At 36.0% G+C, this 18,087-nt stretch overlaps 1 protein-coding gene across 2 annotated transcripts in view; it reads right to left on the reverse strand.

Moving 5' to 3' along the window:
• The window catches only part of PPP4R3A (protein phosphatase 4 regulatory subunit 3A), a 37,247-nt gene that overhangs the window by 9,400 nt on the left and 9,760 nt on the right, over positions 1-18,087 (reverse strand). The window contains exons 2-10 of one of the 2 annotated variants that reach the window (XM_023628283.2): positions 17,333-17,388; positions 13,918-14,016; positions 9,548-10,165; positions 5,588-5,665; positions 5,390-5,506; positions 4,839-4,955; positions 2,826-2,957; positions 2,622-2,724; positions 1,058-1,216 (exon numbers count right to left, since the gene is read on the reverse strand). In XM_023628283.2, the coding sequence (XP_023484051.1) occupies positions 1,058-1,216; positions 2,622-2,724; positions 2,826-2,957; positions 4,839-4,955; positions 5,390-5,506; positions 5,588-5,665; positions 9,548-10,165; positions 13,918-14,016; positions 17,333-17,388 (1,479 nt within the window). Of the gene's footprint in view, positions 1-1,057; positions 1,217-2,621; positions 2,725-2,825; positions 2,958-4,799; positions 4,956-5,389; positions 5,507-5,587; positions 5,666-9,547; positions 10,166-13,917; positions 14,017-17,332; positions 17,389-18,087 lie in introns of both variants that reach the window. The other variant, XM_023628282.2, reaches the window with a different exon arrangement.

Below are 18,087 nucleotides of genomic sequence, written 5' to 3' on the forward strand. Positions count from 1 at the left end.
TTCAGCCTCTAATTAGTGGATGATTATGATGCTTTTAAACAACAATAAAACAACCAAACTTACCTATAAAAGGCAAAAGTTAGTTACCAGCAGACCTCTCTTACTGAGCCTCTAGGGTACCCCTAAAATTGGTGTGCTAACTTACCAAAGAAGGCTGGCTGCTACAAGAGCAATATGCTGGAGTAATTTATTTCCAATTCAAAAACATGTTTTACTTCAACAAACTAGGGTCTTAAGGATACAGTTAAAGTCAGCTTTTGAAAAAACATACATAACTAAGAACAACTTTGTTAAAAGACTATCTGTTGCTCTAAAACAGTTAGCCGCCTTTTCCCATAAAGGTCTACACAGTAACATTCTAGGCATTGTGGGCCACATATGATCTCTCTATTTTTTTTTAAACCACCCTTTAAAAACACAAAAGCCATTTTTCAGCTTGCAAGCTGTATAACAGACCAAGGGGTCCAAATCCATTTGGAGACAGCTGTAATCTGCCACTCTGGCTTTAAAATATCTCAGATTAACACAATGTTATATGTCAAATATTATCTCAAAGCTGGGAAAAAAATTTTGTGGAATTAATGAATGGACCATCTGTAGACATTTGTGCTTGGCATTCTGTAACTTAGAATGTGTTTCGGGAACTCAGAGCTATTAGCTATAACTTTTCCAAATTACGAAAATATTCTTCATGATTTACTGTGAGACTCCAGTCTCATAAGAACGCCCAATTTGTAATTAGTAATGCTGTACTGAAGTAAAAAAAAAAAAATAAGAGAGGTAAAATGATCTAAGGTGGCTTTTCAATAATGGAATATAATACTTTATTTTGTAGAGGCACTCAAACACTATATATCAAGGAGAAGGGAGAGAGTCACGAAAATCATCTGCTCAAAATGTGCCAAATCTACACAATGAATGTCGTTTTTTTAGTATTAGAACCTATGTCTCCTGACCTGAAATCAGTGATCTTTTCTTCTCAGACAGTAAGATCTAAAGATACCAACATGATAATATGCAGATCATAATAAATAATTCTACCAGAAGCAACACTTACATAATGCCAAGAAAGCATGCTTTGAGGCCATAAGAACTAGCACTCTCCGGAGGATGTCCTTATTAATGATGTAGTTCTTTATGTGGTAGGTATGGTGCTCCACACAAAATGTTAACAATTCCAATACAAGTGCCAACAACTGGGCAGTCTGAAAATCATCTAAAATAAACAAAACACAATTGTATTTAATGGCTAACATTCTTCTCCTCCCCAAATCTAAGAATCCAAATTGTAATCGAATACAATCCCGTTATTAACCCAAATATTTTCAAGTTAAGGAAAAGGGAACTAACATTTACTGAAGGCCTACCATGTGCCAAAAAATGGTTTACATTTTTTCTTATTTAATTTACACAAGTCTATGAGGAATTGGTTTCAGAAGACCCAAGTCTGAAGAGTTAGTAAGGCAGAGATGGGATACCAATCTATTAGGTCTGCTTCAACACAAAGCGCAAGAACGCTCTACCATATCATAACACATTCTTCAGCACGGACACACACAGCACAGGAGGTCCTGCCAGGCACCACCCGGTCTTTGTGGAATTACTCTCTCTGCTCCTATGACTCCCTGTCTTCTGTGCCTCCTTTACTACACCCAAGTCCACACGGAATTATGATTATTGGCTTATCTCCTTCACCAGGCAGCAAACCTCTGAAAGTGTTTCTCATTTCTCCTATTTAGCCCCTAAAGATTATATATGGTATGGTGCCTTCCATACAATGGGTTCTCAAGAACCCTCAAGCTTTACCTAATATGGATAAAGTAGATAGGAAAAATGAATATCACATTTCCAAGACTTGATTCCAGAGTCACCAAAAAAGGAAATTTAACATTTATTTTTTAAGTGGCGTTATAAGTTAAATATACTATATTGATAATTCATGACAAAACTTCAATAAGGGATTCCCAATGAAGACCCTAAAACTACTTTCTGAATTTCACACACACACACAGATTAAGGCTAAAGGAATAAAATGCAGAAATAATAAATAATCCTAACATAGCAAGAATCCTCAGTGCAAATAAAAACAGCTGAATATTGAGCACAAGCTTTGCTCTGTCTACAGATCGGGAGTACAAATAACTTAAAAAGAGTTGTTTCATAGCTTTCTTCTCCTATTTATTTCACTTATGTAAATACAAACTAAATACAAATATTGCTTTAACTTTTTTTTTTTTTTTTTTTTTTTTTTGCTGAGGAAGATTGGCTTTGAGCTAAAATCCATCGCCAATCTTCCTCTATTTGTATGTGAGTTGCCAGCAGGGGATGGCCACTGACAGACGAGTGGTGACTGGTGTAGGTTGCACCCAGGAACTGAACTAGGGCCGCTAAAGAGGAGTGCATCAAACTTAACCACTAGGCCATCAGGGCTGGCCCCAAAAAAAATTCTTTTAAAATGCCAAAACACAAAATTATCTCATAGCTTCTTTTGCTTCTATTATCTGATCACAGCACTTGAACCCCTCTTTTGAAAATACATTATTAAACTTCTATGTTAACACCAACTCTGAGTTTCAGAATTTGAGAACAAAGAACTTAACTACCAACCTGAATTATCTTACCTTTGCTAGGTTTGTCTTCTGTTGTATTTGCCAATAAGGGAGCAGTGAGGACATGCATACAGTGCTTATAGAAGAAACCCAGAAATTCAGTCTTTTCTGTTTTCTAAGGGATCAAAAACACTTCCATGAACTTTAACTGCACTGGTTCCTACCAGTAATAGACAATATACTAGTATGAAAAAGAGAAAAATGCCCATGGCTTACATTGGCAGTAGCTAACATGTTCTCTGGGTCAACTAAAGTTCGAAGCAGGCCCATAAGTTGGACTGCTCCTCCAAGTTCTGGGTCTGTATCACAAATCATATGTTCTATAATGAGGTTGATGAGCAAAATATCCTGGTAAGAAAAATACACACAATAAGGATCACTTATTACACAAAAGAATGGAAAAAGCACATACTACGAACATATACTATAGCATTATACCTAGCCTAGCTATCTTGGTAACTGCAAACAAAATGAAATGATTGACTGACTAACTTCTTTAATAACATATATGGCAGTGTTTCCTTAAAGTGTGGTACAGGCACATTACAGTAAATAGTACCGAAAAGAAGAAAGTTTCTTTCTCTTTCTACTATTTTTAAATCCCTCTGATTAAAGGAAAAACAAAGTTTCAGTTTGGTGCTACAGATCTTCACACCTCTTGATAACGAAATCTCCCTTCTAAAGAAAGCTAATGAGCCTTAGGTTCATAGCTTTAATAGTAAAAATATTTAGCTAGAATTTATAACACTGTTCTACTTTCACTGCATTTTATAGATTCCTTCTATTTATGGCAAATGGTATCTGTATCTGTTCTCCATTTATGGAAATGATACAAAATTTCCATTTAAAATAAACTTAAAAAATTAGTTGGTACCTGAATGTCTGAAATTGGAGAAAACGAGATTATGGTATTTAGAGAGCACACAGGAGAACAAATGCATTATATAGACCCCAAGTGTCATAGAAAATTGACTGCTAGTCTTCCTGAGGCTCTACTATGACTGGTGTTCCTGGCCCAATGAGTAAATAAAAACTGAGAGGAATTCAGTGAGAAAATCCCCGCTCTTGCCTATGCATGCAATGGTAGGATGGACAAAGAGAAAATGCAGAGAGTATATGGAAATAACGACGAAGACTGGGAATCAAGAGGCCTTCTGGATGTGAGTGAAGTTCGTCAATGTATGTTCAACTGGTGGGTTACAGGGTTAACGAGAATAACCTTTATTTTTAACAATACAGTTATTTTGGTTTTCAAGATAGGACTATTTTTATAAAAGAAAAGCATGGCATAATATTCAACAGTTCAAACTGCACCTACCCCAATACTACAATTTTAAAAACCCCAAAAACCTTAAGTATAGAAGTTACAAGGGATTCCACTTCATTTTGACATGACAACACATTAGGATCTCTTAAAAAAGTAAAAGTCTGCTTTCTCATTTTGTAAAAATTTGATAGAAAAACAAAAATCTATGCAGAATTCCTGCCTAAGAGGATCTCTTTTTCCTTCATCCCTTAAGAAGGAGTTGAGGGCAGAATATCCTGGTTTATTCTTAAGTAAAAAGTTACTTCCAAAGTTTTATGGGGGAAAGAGGAAAAAAAAATCAGAATCATTGGCTTAACTATCTGATAATAAAACAGAGCACACACATTTAGGGCTGTCGCATATGCCATGTACCACATACTCTGGAAGTGCCCTTCACATCACCAGGATGTATTCTCTTACTTTGAAATTGGTGTGTGTGTGAACAAGACAATAGCTTGTTCCTATGGCTAGGCAGAAAAGCAAGCACCCTAAATACTTTCCAAGGGACCGTGCTTAATTTCTTCATTCTTGATGATTGTGAAAATCTATCCCTAACAAAGTCAGTGTTTTCCTCATAATTCCACATATAGAAGAACAATTTATTGACTACATGATTTAAATAAGACAATACAGCAAGTTAACTTCAGAATTGAGAAACTTGAACTCAAAAATTTAAAAAGAAATTTAAGTTGAGCATTAACAAATAACTGCTGTAAGACAATTTATCAACTGAGACCAGAGCCAGTTTAGGGGAAGAATAAGCCATTTGATATTATGGCTACATGTTTCCCAAACATAACTATTTAGATCTTAAAAAACGAATAATAAATACAATTAGAGCTCCCCATGTATAAATACTTACTGTTAGTGCAAATAATATTTACCTTGTTGGTTATTTTTTGCTCTGTTAACTTCTTACTTACATCATCATTCTGTTGTGCCTCCTGCATGACAAACTCTCGTACCATGGATGGATTATATTCAACCAAGTATGAGAATATATCAGTAGCAGCACTTCGCACCTGTGTATCATCCATGCCCTACAGATAAAAAGTACTTATTTCTCCCATAACTATAAAAATATGAAACTTATAGCTATATAAGTCCAAAACCTAGCAAATTATAAAACACTGCAATAAAAGAGGGGTAAAAAATTCTGCTGCCATGTAAAATTCTTGTTCTATGGTTAAAATTATACTTTCTTTTATTCCCGTTTACTTTTCTATTTTAACATTTCAACTAATAGGCTACCAATTAACAAATTATTAAAAATATGGAAAATACCTAAGTATTCTTTCCAGTACTGTATAAGGTCTCTCTAATACTAGACGTGCATAGCCTTTAAAATTTATGTAATACACAGCTAACACTAAATATTGGCTATAATGAAATACTTGCATGATCCATAAAAAATATATTACTTTCGTGGATTAGAAATATAATGGTAATTAAATATAAGGAGAAACAAACTTACAAGGATGACTTCTAAAGCTGGTAAGATGCCCATGTTTGACAAAGTCTTGAAAAAAGCATCTCTGTTTTGAGGTTGTAGCGTTTGGGAAAACGCACAAAATTCTTTTAAAAAGTTAACCTGAAATTAGGAAAAAGGATAAATAATATAAAAAAGTCTGTTATTTTCGCTTCATGCCCTTCCTAATATAAAATTTCTTACCAATTCCTGTCTTTTTTCTTCATCCGTTGCTTCATCTGTTAGTTGTGCAAACAAATCTGTCAGAAATTTTTCATCTTCCTGTGAAATGACAGGATAAATATAATGATGCTAATAGTAAGAGTTAATAAAATACAATTTCAAGGTGCTGTAATAGAAGATATAAATTGTAATAACTAGAAAAAGGAAAGATGGTGTTGGCAATGCTGGGTTTTTAAAGATTGGCACCTGAGCCAACATCTGTTGCCAATCATCTTTTCTTCTTCTTTTTCTTCTTCCTCTCCCTAAAGCCCCCCAGTACATAGTTGTATATTCTAGTTGTGAGTGCCTCTGGTTGTGCTCTGCAGGACGCTGCCTCAGCATGGCCTGATGAGTGGTGCCATGTCCACACCCAAGATCCAAACTGGTGAAACCCTGGGCCACTAAAGCAGAGAATGCAAACTTAGCCACTTGAACACAGGGCCAGCCTCAATGCTAGTTTTTTTTCTTTTGGTCCTGAGATAACATCTGTTGCCAATCTGCCTCTATATTGTATGTTGGACGCTGCCACAGCACGTCTTGACAAGCAGTGTGTAGGTCTGCACTGGGGATCCGAACCCTGGAAGCCCAGGCTACCAAAGCAGAGTGTGCAACTTAACCACTACACCACTGGGCCCGCCCTGGCAATGCTGTTTTTGACGGGAGAGAAGGAAAAACCAAACTATTAAAGGATAAATTAGGTATTTATAAAGATTATTCTTTATATTTTGGCAAGGTTGTATTTCCTAAGCCTTTTTAAAGGCCACACTGTAAAGGCTTTGTGGACCACATGGTCTCTACCACAACTACTTAACTCTTGTTATAGTAGGAAGCAACCATAGACAATAGGTAAATGAATGAATGTTCAAATCAAACTTTATTTACAAAAGCAGGTCCGGGCCATAGTTTGAAGACATCTCGTTTTCACAGGGTTTCATAACCTTAACTTTAGAAGTTCTCTAACTTCAAAACTTCAAAAGGGTCTGCAACTTCTCAAATGAAAATAAAGCTTCCTTCACATTTTAAAGACACAGAAAATGATTCAATTATTTTAAAAGCGAAATTCAGAGCTTTTAAAGAAACATTATTTGAAAATATACATATACACACGACAATTTAATATACATTAAATTATTTTGAAAAGGATTCAAAAGATACTCTCATAGGTTATTAATCTGGGTAAATAAGTCAGAGTAGAGAATTTGGGAAAGAACGTCAGATGTTATTTTATCTTACACCTCCTTATTTTATATTGAGACAGATTAAGAAACTTACCCAAAGCCCACACACAGCAGGTTGTAGAATTTGATTGCCTGTTCAATTTTTTCCATCACTATTGTTAATTAAGATTGCTAGATTTTAATTCCATATGACCTCAGCTAGAAGTAAATTCAACCCTACTTCAGCCCTAGAGACATACCTAAGTCTCAATATATATACATATGTACGTATATATGTGTGTTTATGTAATCTCCCACTACACTATCAACTCCATATTCACTATTGTAAGTGCTCAAGAAACATTTTCTGTGATATTAAATTAGTTTTGTTATTCCCACCTTTTCTTTTTCTAAAATGTACAAGTGGCCATAACTCAAATGGCATCCAATTTCAAGATGCTTCCCAGATATAATCTAGTCCACCAACTGTAAATCAAATGATTAAAAAAGATTCTCTGAACTGCTGCATTTGGGGGTACAGAAGTATAGAGAATAAGAATGTTTAATACTATTACACAGAGGGCAATCCATGCTCATGGGTGTGATTGTGTACACAAAGTAGTTAAGAACCTGCTTTAAATTATACCTCAATCACTCCTCAAAAAATTTGTAAAATTCTTCTTCCTTGACACCAGCGCTCTGGATGTTTAAGTGCCCAGCATCAACAGAAACAGACAGAACTGCAGCATGGCAGCTAACATCTTACAAAGCACGTAGGGAAGCAAAGACTTAACAACTTCAAATCATATTTAATGAGTAAAACGGGCACTTGACAGGTATGAAGCCCAGGAAAATAGAGCAGCAACAACTCCCTGCATAACAAAATAAGAACCACGTGGAGATAAAGAAAAGGACCAGGAGCACTCAGGACTATAGAAGGAAACCAGGAAGCAACACTGGACCAGAACAGAGGCTTTACTAGGTAACTGGCAAAAACTAGTTCCTTATCAAAGAATAAATGAAAATTGATACTAAAATCCATCTCTATTCTCAATCACAACACACTGTTTAGAGGATTACTATTATATTTATCAGACTGTACTGCCTATATTATGTGTTTACGTCTGTCTTAAATGAACAGAAAATATGTCAAATTAGTCAACAGGAACTGGAATTATTACTAGCTCCAGGAAAGAAGCTTTCGTAATATTGACTTTTCTATTTGAATTCATACTTTCTTTTTTTTAAAAGGTGACAAAGGACACTAAAAATAAAGCAATTTTCTAAAAAAGAACAGACATGAAAATTAAACTTACTGCTTTATTTCTAACATGCAGCTCTTGCTTTCATTTGCCTCCTTTATTTAACAAATCCGGGTTTCAAATAATTATTTTACTTGTAGATTTGAGGTAAGGTCTTATAAGATAATATCTTTCAATTCATATTACCTGTTATTCTTACAATATCATGGGCATCCAAGAAACAAAAAACATGGGATGTGTGCAACTCACAAATCTGTGCCCCATGCAAACTTCTATTTCAGTTAGAATAGACTAATTCACACTATGGGATCATCCACTGAGAGGTTCTATGACTTTGTGGGTATTACAAATGCAGATTACAGGCCAACTCACAGAGATTTTCATTCTATGTTTTATGCAGAATCCAGGACACTGCATCCTAGGCAATTCTGATACAAGCACCCTAAGACACCAGACCTGAGAGACTAGGCATACTGTAAAAAGAAAATTTGGAGTTTAATAAGCAATTAATTGCTTAATTAATTAATTAATTAGTGGGGCCGGTGCAGTGGTTAAGTGTGCATGTTCCACTTCAGCAGCCCGGGGTTCACCGGTTCAGACCCCGGGTGCGGACATGGCACCACTTGGCAAGCCATGCTGTGACAGGCGTCCCACATATAAAGTAGAGGAAGATGGGCACAGATGTTAGCTCAGGGCCAGTATTCCTCAGCAAAAAGAGGAGGATTGGCAGCAGATGTTAGATCAGGGCTAATCTTCCTCAAAAAAAAAAAAAAGCAATTAGTAATAGATACTCAAAGAAATGCTCGAGTCTTGCATCACGTTCAATGCTTTACAGGAATGATCTTATTTAATCTTCACATGACCTTATAGGGTAATTACTACCATCACAATCCTTCAGATCAGGAAACTGAAGCTTTAACAGGTTAAGAAAGCTGCCCAAGTCACATAGCTATTAAGTGACAGGTGGAGCTGAAACTCCTATTTACATCTAACTTCCTCATATTCTCATCCATTACAGAAGCATGCTTTTTGGTAAGGAGACACACAACTATAATTTGCCAACATCTGTTATAGTCCTTTGACCTTAAAACTGGGCCTTTAATATATTATTACTTGGGAGTTCTATAAATCCTATAGAATTTATATTCTATATTTAATGACCTATTTCTTGGCTGCCTTGTTTCATTTTTCTTTCCTCTTCCAATATATTCTATGCATAACTGATAGACTAATGTCCCTAAAATTCTACATTCAATCATTTCATTAAGATCATTCCCCTATAATTTCTCCAAGCTGGACTTTTTCTTTTCTAATCACACTTACCTTCCCTAACCCAAACACAACCACCTTCTGGTCCCATAGTATATTATAATCTCTTGTAATAGCCCCAAAATACATACCTTTAGCCAAAAATTAAAACTCAATTTAGGTATTTAGAACGAACATAAAATTATTTCTGCTAAAGGCAATTAACAGCTTAAATGGTATCAATCAAGTAGAAAAAAACGAATGATCTAACTCACCTGTAACATACCAACAATTTCTACTTTATTGAAAAAGATAAAAGAGTGAAGTGTTGATAACATGTTTTCTTCAAAGACTGAAGGGGTAGGTAGAACCATATCTTGTATATACTGTACTCTGTATGTCTGATGAATTTTTTGTTTCAGCTCAGGATCTGATATGGGAATTACTTCTTTAAACTTGGCTGTTTTTGTTAGAAATTCCCTGTGTTTTCGTGGTTGTGATAAAGCAGGATCATATTCTAAGCATCCAATGACGTCCATTATACATTCCTCAGAGAACATAACTTCGAAAAGAGCAGTTCGATTCAAGAGGAAGATGCCTTTGATAATTTCATACAAGTGGTGCAGTCCTTCAGTATTTTCCAAATCCTCACACACATGAAAAAGCTCTAAGAGCTTTTTAATATAACCCTCATTTTCCAGTGCTAGTGCAAGTTTTTCACGACGCAGGGGAGAAGGTAAAGATGATGCCACAAGTTCTGCAATTTCCTCAAGGCGACTTAATTCACAAGATGGCAATTCTAACCCTGGCGATGACATATCATCAAAACGCTCCTCTTCCGATTCATCTACAAGGTCCTGAGTGATGTCCACTGAAGGGTCCTTTCCTTGAACCTATTAAATAAGATTTATGACAGCTGACAAAATATAATCAAGCAAATCTAAATGATACTCTTAGATGAATACAAGAGATGCTACAAGAAAACTATAGTAATTTTCAAGTTCAGGACTCCTCCTTCCAACCTGACATAATCGCCTACTTTTCTAAGTTAATATTTCTACGAATTACACACACTTTCAACTTTAAGGAAAGAAGTTCAAAGTTCAGAGATGGAGTGAGCTTCCTCATAAGTGCAAGATTTACCAGCAAGAGAAGCACTCTAGGATATGCTAAACTAACTGTGACTGTGACCCACATTGTAGAGACCTGATGCTAAAACATCCACTTCACATCTTACATCCATGGCAAGTCACAGAAACATTCCTAGCACTATGCTCTATGATAGCCACCATGAAACCTCAAAGTTTAACTTTAAGTAAAATTCAAACAAATATCATAATGCTGTGACCATAAAAAATATATATGATTGTAAGCAACAAGGAAAATATATAATCTCAATCAAGTCTAGAAACCAAGGGCCAAAAAGCATGTACAAATTGGCTTGGGACCAAAGTGTGTCACTGATTTCCTAGAAATGCTGGTTGGCAGCCCAAAAATACTAAGAAAAACTGGGTGGGAAATAAGTGCACTCCTACAAAAACAAAACCACATAAAAAGTAGCTGCAACCTATATGTGATAGAGCTATCCCCCAAGAATATCTGCTAAAAGTTAAATAACCAAACCATGGAAAAGTTTTCCTTTCTACACACCGAAACCTGCAGCTCTCATGATGCCCCAGAAGCCCTAAAGTTTGCCATAAACCCCAACATTATGTTTGTGTAGGGGCTCTAATTATAAAAAGATAGTCTTCACAATTAAATATATTTTATGGCAAAAGAATATTTTTACAAAACGTCAAGGACATATTCTGAAATGAAACAAGTTTTGTTAGCTTGGCCCTATAATTTGAGACACTGCCACTAAAGCAGCTCAATAGGCCAAGCTGAATGGTAAAGGAATGGAAAAATTAGGCCTTATAGGAAATGGCCAAGAAACTTAAATTGTTTAGCATCATTAAGAGATACTGTTGACGGATACTGGAAGGTCTGGAATATGTCTTGAAATATGCTGCAAAGTGATATCGTCTTGGCCTTAACCCACTGGAAGGAGGCTAGGCACATTCACAGCTTGTACCTGGCATGGTCTCCAGTTGGTTCTGGATTTGTTAATAAGCTCTCATTATAGCTTTATATTCCCAATACTCAAACTATGGCTTTACCTATAGAAAAAACAGTAGCATTTGATTTAAAAAACATGAAAAGGGACGAGAGCCCTAATGTAATGAAAAAATGCTATCTTCTTGAATTAATTTGCAAATAGGAAGGCTAAGAAGGTAAACAAAAAGTCTTGTGTTTAGGAAACTCTTGGAATCTGATCTGCTCAGGGAATTACAGGTGGAATTGTAATGATCTGACAAATGTTTCAGTCTCACTTTCAGAACAGGAGCAATGGAAGAATGAAAACAAAAGAAAGAGATGTAGACTAAGGAAGAGAGAGCCATCCATAAGAGAAAGGATAAATCTTAGCAGTCACTCTGGATAGGTATGAAGAAAATGAGAATGTGAAGGCCATGAAAGACATAAAAAGGAAAAAGAGATTCAGCGAGACATCATAACAGCTATCAAAGAAGGTACTGGAAAATGGGGACATTTTTAGCTGTTTCTAGAGCAAAAAATGGTGAGTAGAGTTTAAGAAACAGAGCAAAATGTAATGAATTCCCTAGAACAAGCCAGAATCCAGAAATTGATTGAGAACTACAGACAGGATCATAAACGATTGAGAAATGACCCCTTGAACATACACTATGTAAACGTTGGAGGGGAAGATCAGAAAGGAACAAAAAACAGCCTGTGATTCCTAGGAAAGTTACTGGAGAGAAAGCAAACAAGTACTACTACCTGTGTCCCAAGTGAAGATGACAGAAAAATTTATGGTATTATAGACTAAGGAAAAGTACAGTAAAGATCTGACAATATTAAAGGAGTGTCAGGCATGACAGTAACAGAATGAGTCCAGGCCTGAGTTAAACACTGGCCTAACAGAAGACTGTGGTTGGGGGGGCACTATTCAACTCAGAAAAGTGAAGGAGAACAAGACTTGTCTGAATACTGGGTGCATTTAACAGATTCCAGGCTCATTAATCTCATTTCTCTTTCTATGGGAGAACTCCACAGGAGAAAAATTTAGAGGAGTATGCTGTAAAAATAATTGTATGGGACAGAAAGCAAAGAAAAAGTATGGCGAAAGAAGGCATTCAGATAGAATGTTAGTCTTTCACATGATAAGAGAAGAGACAGCTTAACAGCCAGGTTAATTTATGAAAAGCAGCTGAGTAGAGTATACAGCAAAAACAGATTCTACCAGTTAAGCAAACACTGTGCCTCAAGGACACTACAGCTCCTACTAAGGCAGTGGCTCTCAAACTTCAGGGTGCATCAGAGTCGCCTAAAGCCAGGCATGGTAGTATTTTAACGTTTACCCCCTAAAGCAGGGGCTGACAAACTATAACCCAACCTGGCCCACCACCTGTTTTCGTAAATAAAGTGGTACTGAAATAAAATGACACCCATTTATTTGTTATACCTATGCTACTTTCGCACTACAACATCAGAACTGAAAAGCTGTTAAAATGTATGGCCCACAAAGCCTAAAATATTTACTATCTCGCCCTTGACAGACAAAATCTAACCTAAGGGGCTTCTTAATATGTAATTACTGGTACCTACTCACAGTTTCAGATTCAGTAGATCTGGGATGGGGAATCTCAGAATTTGCATTTCTATCAGTTCCCAGGTCATGCTCCTGCTGCTGGTCTGAGGACCACACTTTGAGAACCACTCAATTAAGGAATCTGCTGAGATTATTCTCCAGCTAAAGTAAATGTGGAGCTAGAGAAACTGTCCTTAGGATGCAATGGTCTAAATGAGTCCATAATAAGAGGCTCTAGCCACTAGAGTGCATAAAGACATGCACATTCACGAAAGATGGTAGAGATTATGTCATCAGACTGAGGTACAACAGTCACTGGGAAATTTCAGAACCAAATGAGAACACGCAAAGTGAGGTTGAAGAGAAAGTCAACAGCCACAAGAAGATACTGAACAGAGTGATATGATCAGGGTTGCATTTTAAAAAAGATTACTCTAGCTGTGGTATAGATTTGGGAAGACCAGGCAAGATGAAAGCAGTAAACCAGGCAAAAAATCATGGTGGCTTAGTAAACTGTGATAGCACTGAAAATGAAGGTAAGTGAATGGATTTAAGATTTATCATAATCGAGGGACTGAATGGATATAAGGGATGAAGGAAGGATAAACACGACCCACAAGTTTCTAGTTTCAGCAACTGGATGGCATTTACTGAGATGAGAGAATGAACAGATGTAGGTTGAGATTATGTTTGGTTTTGGACTATTAAGGTGAGATGCTAGTCAGCACTCACAGAGGAGCACTAACAGGCAGCTGGACATGTAACTCCATGTTCAGCAGAGGTCTGGGCTGGATAGCTTGGTGTCAGTAACTTTGTACTTTCCTTTAAGTCAAGGTAAGTCACAGACTTCTAAGTCCTGTAAGTCACGGACAGCAGCGCACTTAAGAGATCTACATGAAATGCCTGTCTATTTAAAACCTTGGGCATGAGCTGAAAGCACAGCAAAAAACAAAATACTTAAAAAGAGCATGTTGATTTTCCAATTTTTAAAGTTACCTGACATATTTTCTCCCAAATTTCATCACATCCAGCTTTTTCTTGAAAGCTAAGGGCCAAGTCATAATTTTCTGCTTCAGACCACACAATCAAAGTGTCCTTGAGAGGAAAAAAAAAGATCTGAATGATTAATATACCATATCACAAACTACTTCAAAGTATAAAGCAAATAAACAAAGCAACAAGGAATCGAGAACAGTACTCATTTTTACTTTTTGCAACATTAATATTGGTCATTACCAATGCCTTTTTACACTTCACTTTATCCAATCTATAAAATGAAAACAATGTTTTCCTTAAGAAGTTTAACCAATATATGAAGAGCACTACAAAATGAGCACACAATCTAAATGTACTAAAAGATACACACTAAACATGATATCAACCCTATGCTTGCACATTAAGTTATATTTTATGCTCTAGTCAAAATACCCAAAGAGGAAGTCAGAGCATTCACTAGCTGGGGCATGTTAGGAGGATGAGATTAATAAACAGAGCTCATTCTATTGTCAACATCAAGTGTTCTTTCCCTGGGGGGCATGAGGCCCATGAAGCCCTTGAAATTACTGGCTAAATTTGTAATATGTGAGCATTTATCTGGGCAGAGGTTTTTTAACTTTCACCAAAGTGCCGTGGTTCAAGAAGCAAGAAGCTCCTACCACCTACCATCCTTTTACTTCCAGTCAAATTCTTATTTTTTTTAATGACAGTAAGTTTAATAAACAGTTTAACCATTTTTATTAAGATGTAATTTCAGCAAGACACTACACTCAACAATACTGAGACCATTTTACATTCCCTGTAGTAAAAATAGTCTGCATTCTACAATATGCATGGTATAATAAAAATATTTCTAAGATCTAAGGTATCTTTTCAAACTTTCAAATCAACCATTTCAAAAAAGAGCCCTCTCGAGAGAAGTCTATGAATTGTCTTACATATGAAATGTTGAATGGCACTAGAGAGTTATGTCAAAAAAGAAGCCCAACATGACAACTATCAGGGAGCATTTTTTCAAGCTGGTCCAAACAGAAGAATTAAGAGTTAGATGGATTTGAGTACAATATAAAGAGAAAAATAGTTCATCCTGACTAATAAGTAACTGTAAGGAGCCACACAAAGGCTGGCTGAGCATCTATGGGGATGATAAAGGTTCCTGAAGTGAGGAGGAAACATGACTAGATTATTTTTGAGATACCTTAAAGGATCTGTTTCTACTCCAACAGCTTCTAATACTTTTAACTACCAAGGACACCTCTTATTGTACACAAATGGATCCCATGTTTAAAAATTTGTCAGCTAAACTGTATATTAACTGTAGCCATTCAATCATATAACTGTTAATCATGAGACAAGTAGTCTCTCACTGAACTAAAGTGATGCCAGCCAGAAGTAAATTAATGATCATTTGATTAGGCTGTACAGCATTACTAACAGGATAAATCTACAGTTCTTATTCAGAATTTTAAAAAAGAGCTCAAAGACCCCTTTTACTATTTCCTTTATTTTGAGGAAGATTAGCCCTGAGCTAACTACTGCCAGTCCTTTCTTTTTTTTTTTGGCTGAGGAAGCCTGGCCCTGAGCTAATATCCATGCCCATCTTCCTCTACTTTATATGCAGGACGCCTACCACAGCATGGCGTGCCAAGCGGTGCCATGTCCGCACCCGGGATCTGAACTGGCAAACCCAGGGCCACTGAGAAGCAGAATGTGCGAACTTAACTGCTGGGCCACCAGGCCGACCCCCACTTTTACTATTTTTAAGGACTTCTAGAGATCATAGATCTCAGGCAGGCAATCTGTTCCACAGTGAGTAGCTGTTCGAGCTCAAAATAATTTACATTAACATTGTAAAATCAACATGCCAGAAATTAGTCAGTTGGGTAACTTCCCTGAGCCTCAGTTTCTTTGTCTTTAAAATAAGTATAACACATACTGTTATGAAAACTGGTGATAATATAAGACTCACTGGATCAAGTCTAAAACCAGTATCACATTAGTAATAAGAAAGATTTAATACAACTGTAAGCCAACTGCTCTGCTACAACGTATACAGAGAATCATTTGGAAGCTCAAATCAGGGCATAGCTAGACATATGCTTTTAATTACCCATTTCACAAATTTACAAGTTTGAAATTTTTAGGAATTGCCCTTCTGTTTTCCTTGAAAAGCCTTATTTTCAACCAGATCATCTTGCTTATCATCCAAGAACCTACAGGTTAAGACATATGGATTTGTTGATTTAGCCTCAAAATAGACTCGATCTTTTCTTTTTCTTAGGATTGCTTTTACTCTTCAGCAGTTTGAAACCTCAAAACATGAATTTATGTATTTAAGTACAAAACAGCAAGGCCAAATACTCTAGTCTCCAGCCATTCCAAACAAACCTAAAAATTTTCTTAAGAACCCTAAATGCAACAAAGTATTAACAGACCATTAAACTATCAAGAAATGATTTCATATTACACCAATGTTTGCTGGACAAATAAATCACCATTAAATAAATTTAGGCATTACTATCAGCTTTTTTATGTACTACCTCTGTGACCGCCAGCAAGTCACAACCTTTAGGCATCATCTAATGGGCAAAATAAAGCCAATATTGACTTCCTTCTCGTAATATTTTAATGATTAATGATGAAACAAAGCATTTACAATGTATTTATAAAGTAACATATATATATATGACTGTTGGTAATATTCTTTATTTCAAATTATTTTATATCTGCACCTTCAGGGCAATGAGGGGACTAATAGTGATTTCACTGGCTTTGTAGAGCACTGTGTGTGTGTGTGTGTGTTCTGAATAAATACCATTTGATGACAATGCTAGTAGGTACTAAGTGAGAGAAAGATTTACTTTCAAATAATCTCCTGCACATCAGAAGGGTACAAGAAAGAGCGTGCACTCAAATTGAAAGTTGCCTTAAAAAACTAACATCATTATAAGGTCCTATTCAGGCTGTGTAAGAAATCAGATTCTTATGTACACTGAGTTGCCGTACAGGGATACAAATGTTCCTTCGGCAGCAGCATCTACAACAGCAAAGGAAGGAGTTTCTACCATTTAGTTGTGTCACTGGCTGATTATTACACATCAGCGGTCACTTTTTTCCTTCTTTCAGTAGAAACAAGAAAACTGTGTTGTTTTAGTTTTAACTTTTGAGAATTTTAAGGCTCAGCTGCTAGACTATCTGGAAGATATACTTAGTTTAAGCAAGGTTTTTTTTTGTTTAAAATGATTGCTTTACACACCACAGAAATGGGAAGAAATCCTATTTTGGAATTAGACTGGCAAAGTATGCTGCAATCTGCTCTAAATTTTTAATTCTAAGGAGTCAGATGGTAAATTTTCATTTAATCACCAAACTGAGAGGATAATACGCAAGATAAAACACAGCTTCAAAATGTTACCTGTTGTTTCTGGTATGCAGTGTTAGGATTTATTTTGGACTCTAACAGTAGAGAACCTAGGAAACAGAAAAAGACATTCTATCATGTAATTGCAAAGCAGCAAAATTATATTCCCTTACATATACACATTACCTTTTCTGAACATTTGATGCGTATACAACTTCACTTAAGGAGATATTATTTTAAAAACAAGTTTAAATACAACAACTTGTAACCTAAGAAATGCTTGCTTTATACATGCTTACTTTTAACAAGACAGACATGATCATCTAAAGAGTGAGGACCGGATGGTAATAGAAATCTAACAATTGATGAGCAGCACAAGGTAGTGAAACAGCACAGCATGAAGCCACGTGGTCTAGGTTTAAATCTCTGATATACAGCCTTACTTAGAGAAATACTTTAAAACACGCAAATTAAGCATTATAATAGAATCTGGTCTCTCTCTCAAGACTGAAAATGAGAATTCAAATGCAAAAGTCTGAAAACATCAAGGATATGATCTATTGCCCAAGCACATCCCCAAATTATGCTTCACCTTCAAAAAGTCTCATATTTCTGTTTCTTAATACAGGAAATACTACTCCATCTTCAAATAATCAGTTTATTTCTCACAGCAAGCTAAGCTGCACATTTGTTTTTTCCCTAATATAAGACTCATGCTTTGTGACAAAATAAAATTATATATATATATTTTTAAATAAAATGTTAAGACTAAACTTACACCTCTCCCCTCAACCGGTTCCAGTTTATCC

Source organism: Equus caballus, chromosome 24, assembly GCF_041296265.1.
Source record: "Equus caballus isolate H_3958 breed thoroughbred chromosome 24, TB-T2T, whole genome shotgun sequence".
Taxonomy (NCBI): domain Eukaryota; kingdom Metazoa; phylum Chordata; class Mammalia; order Perissodactyla; family Equidae; genus Equus; species Equus caballus.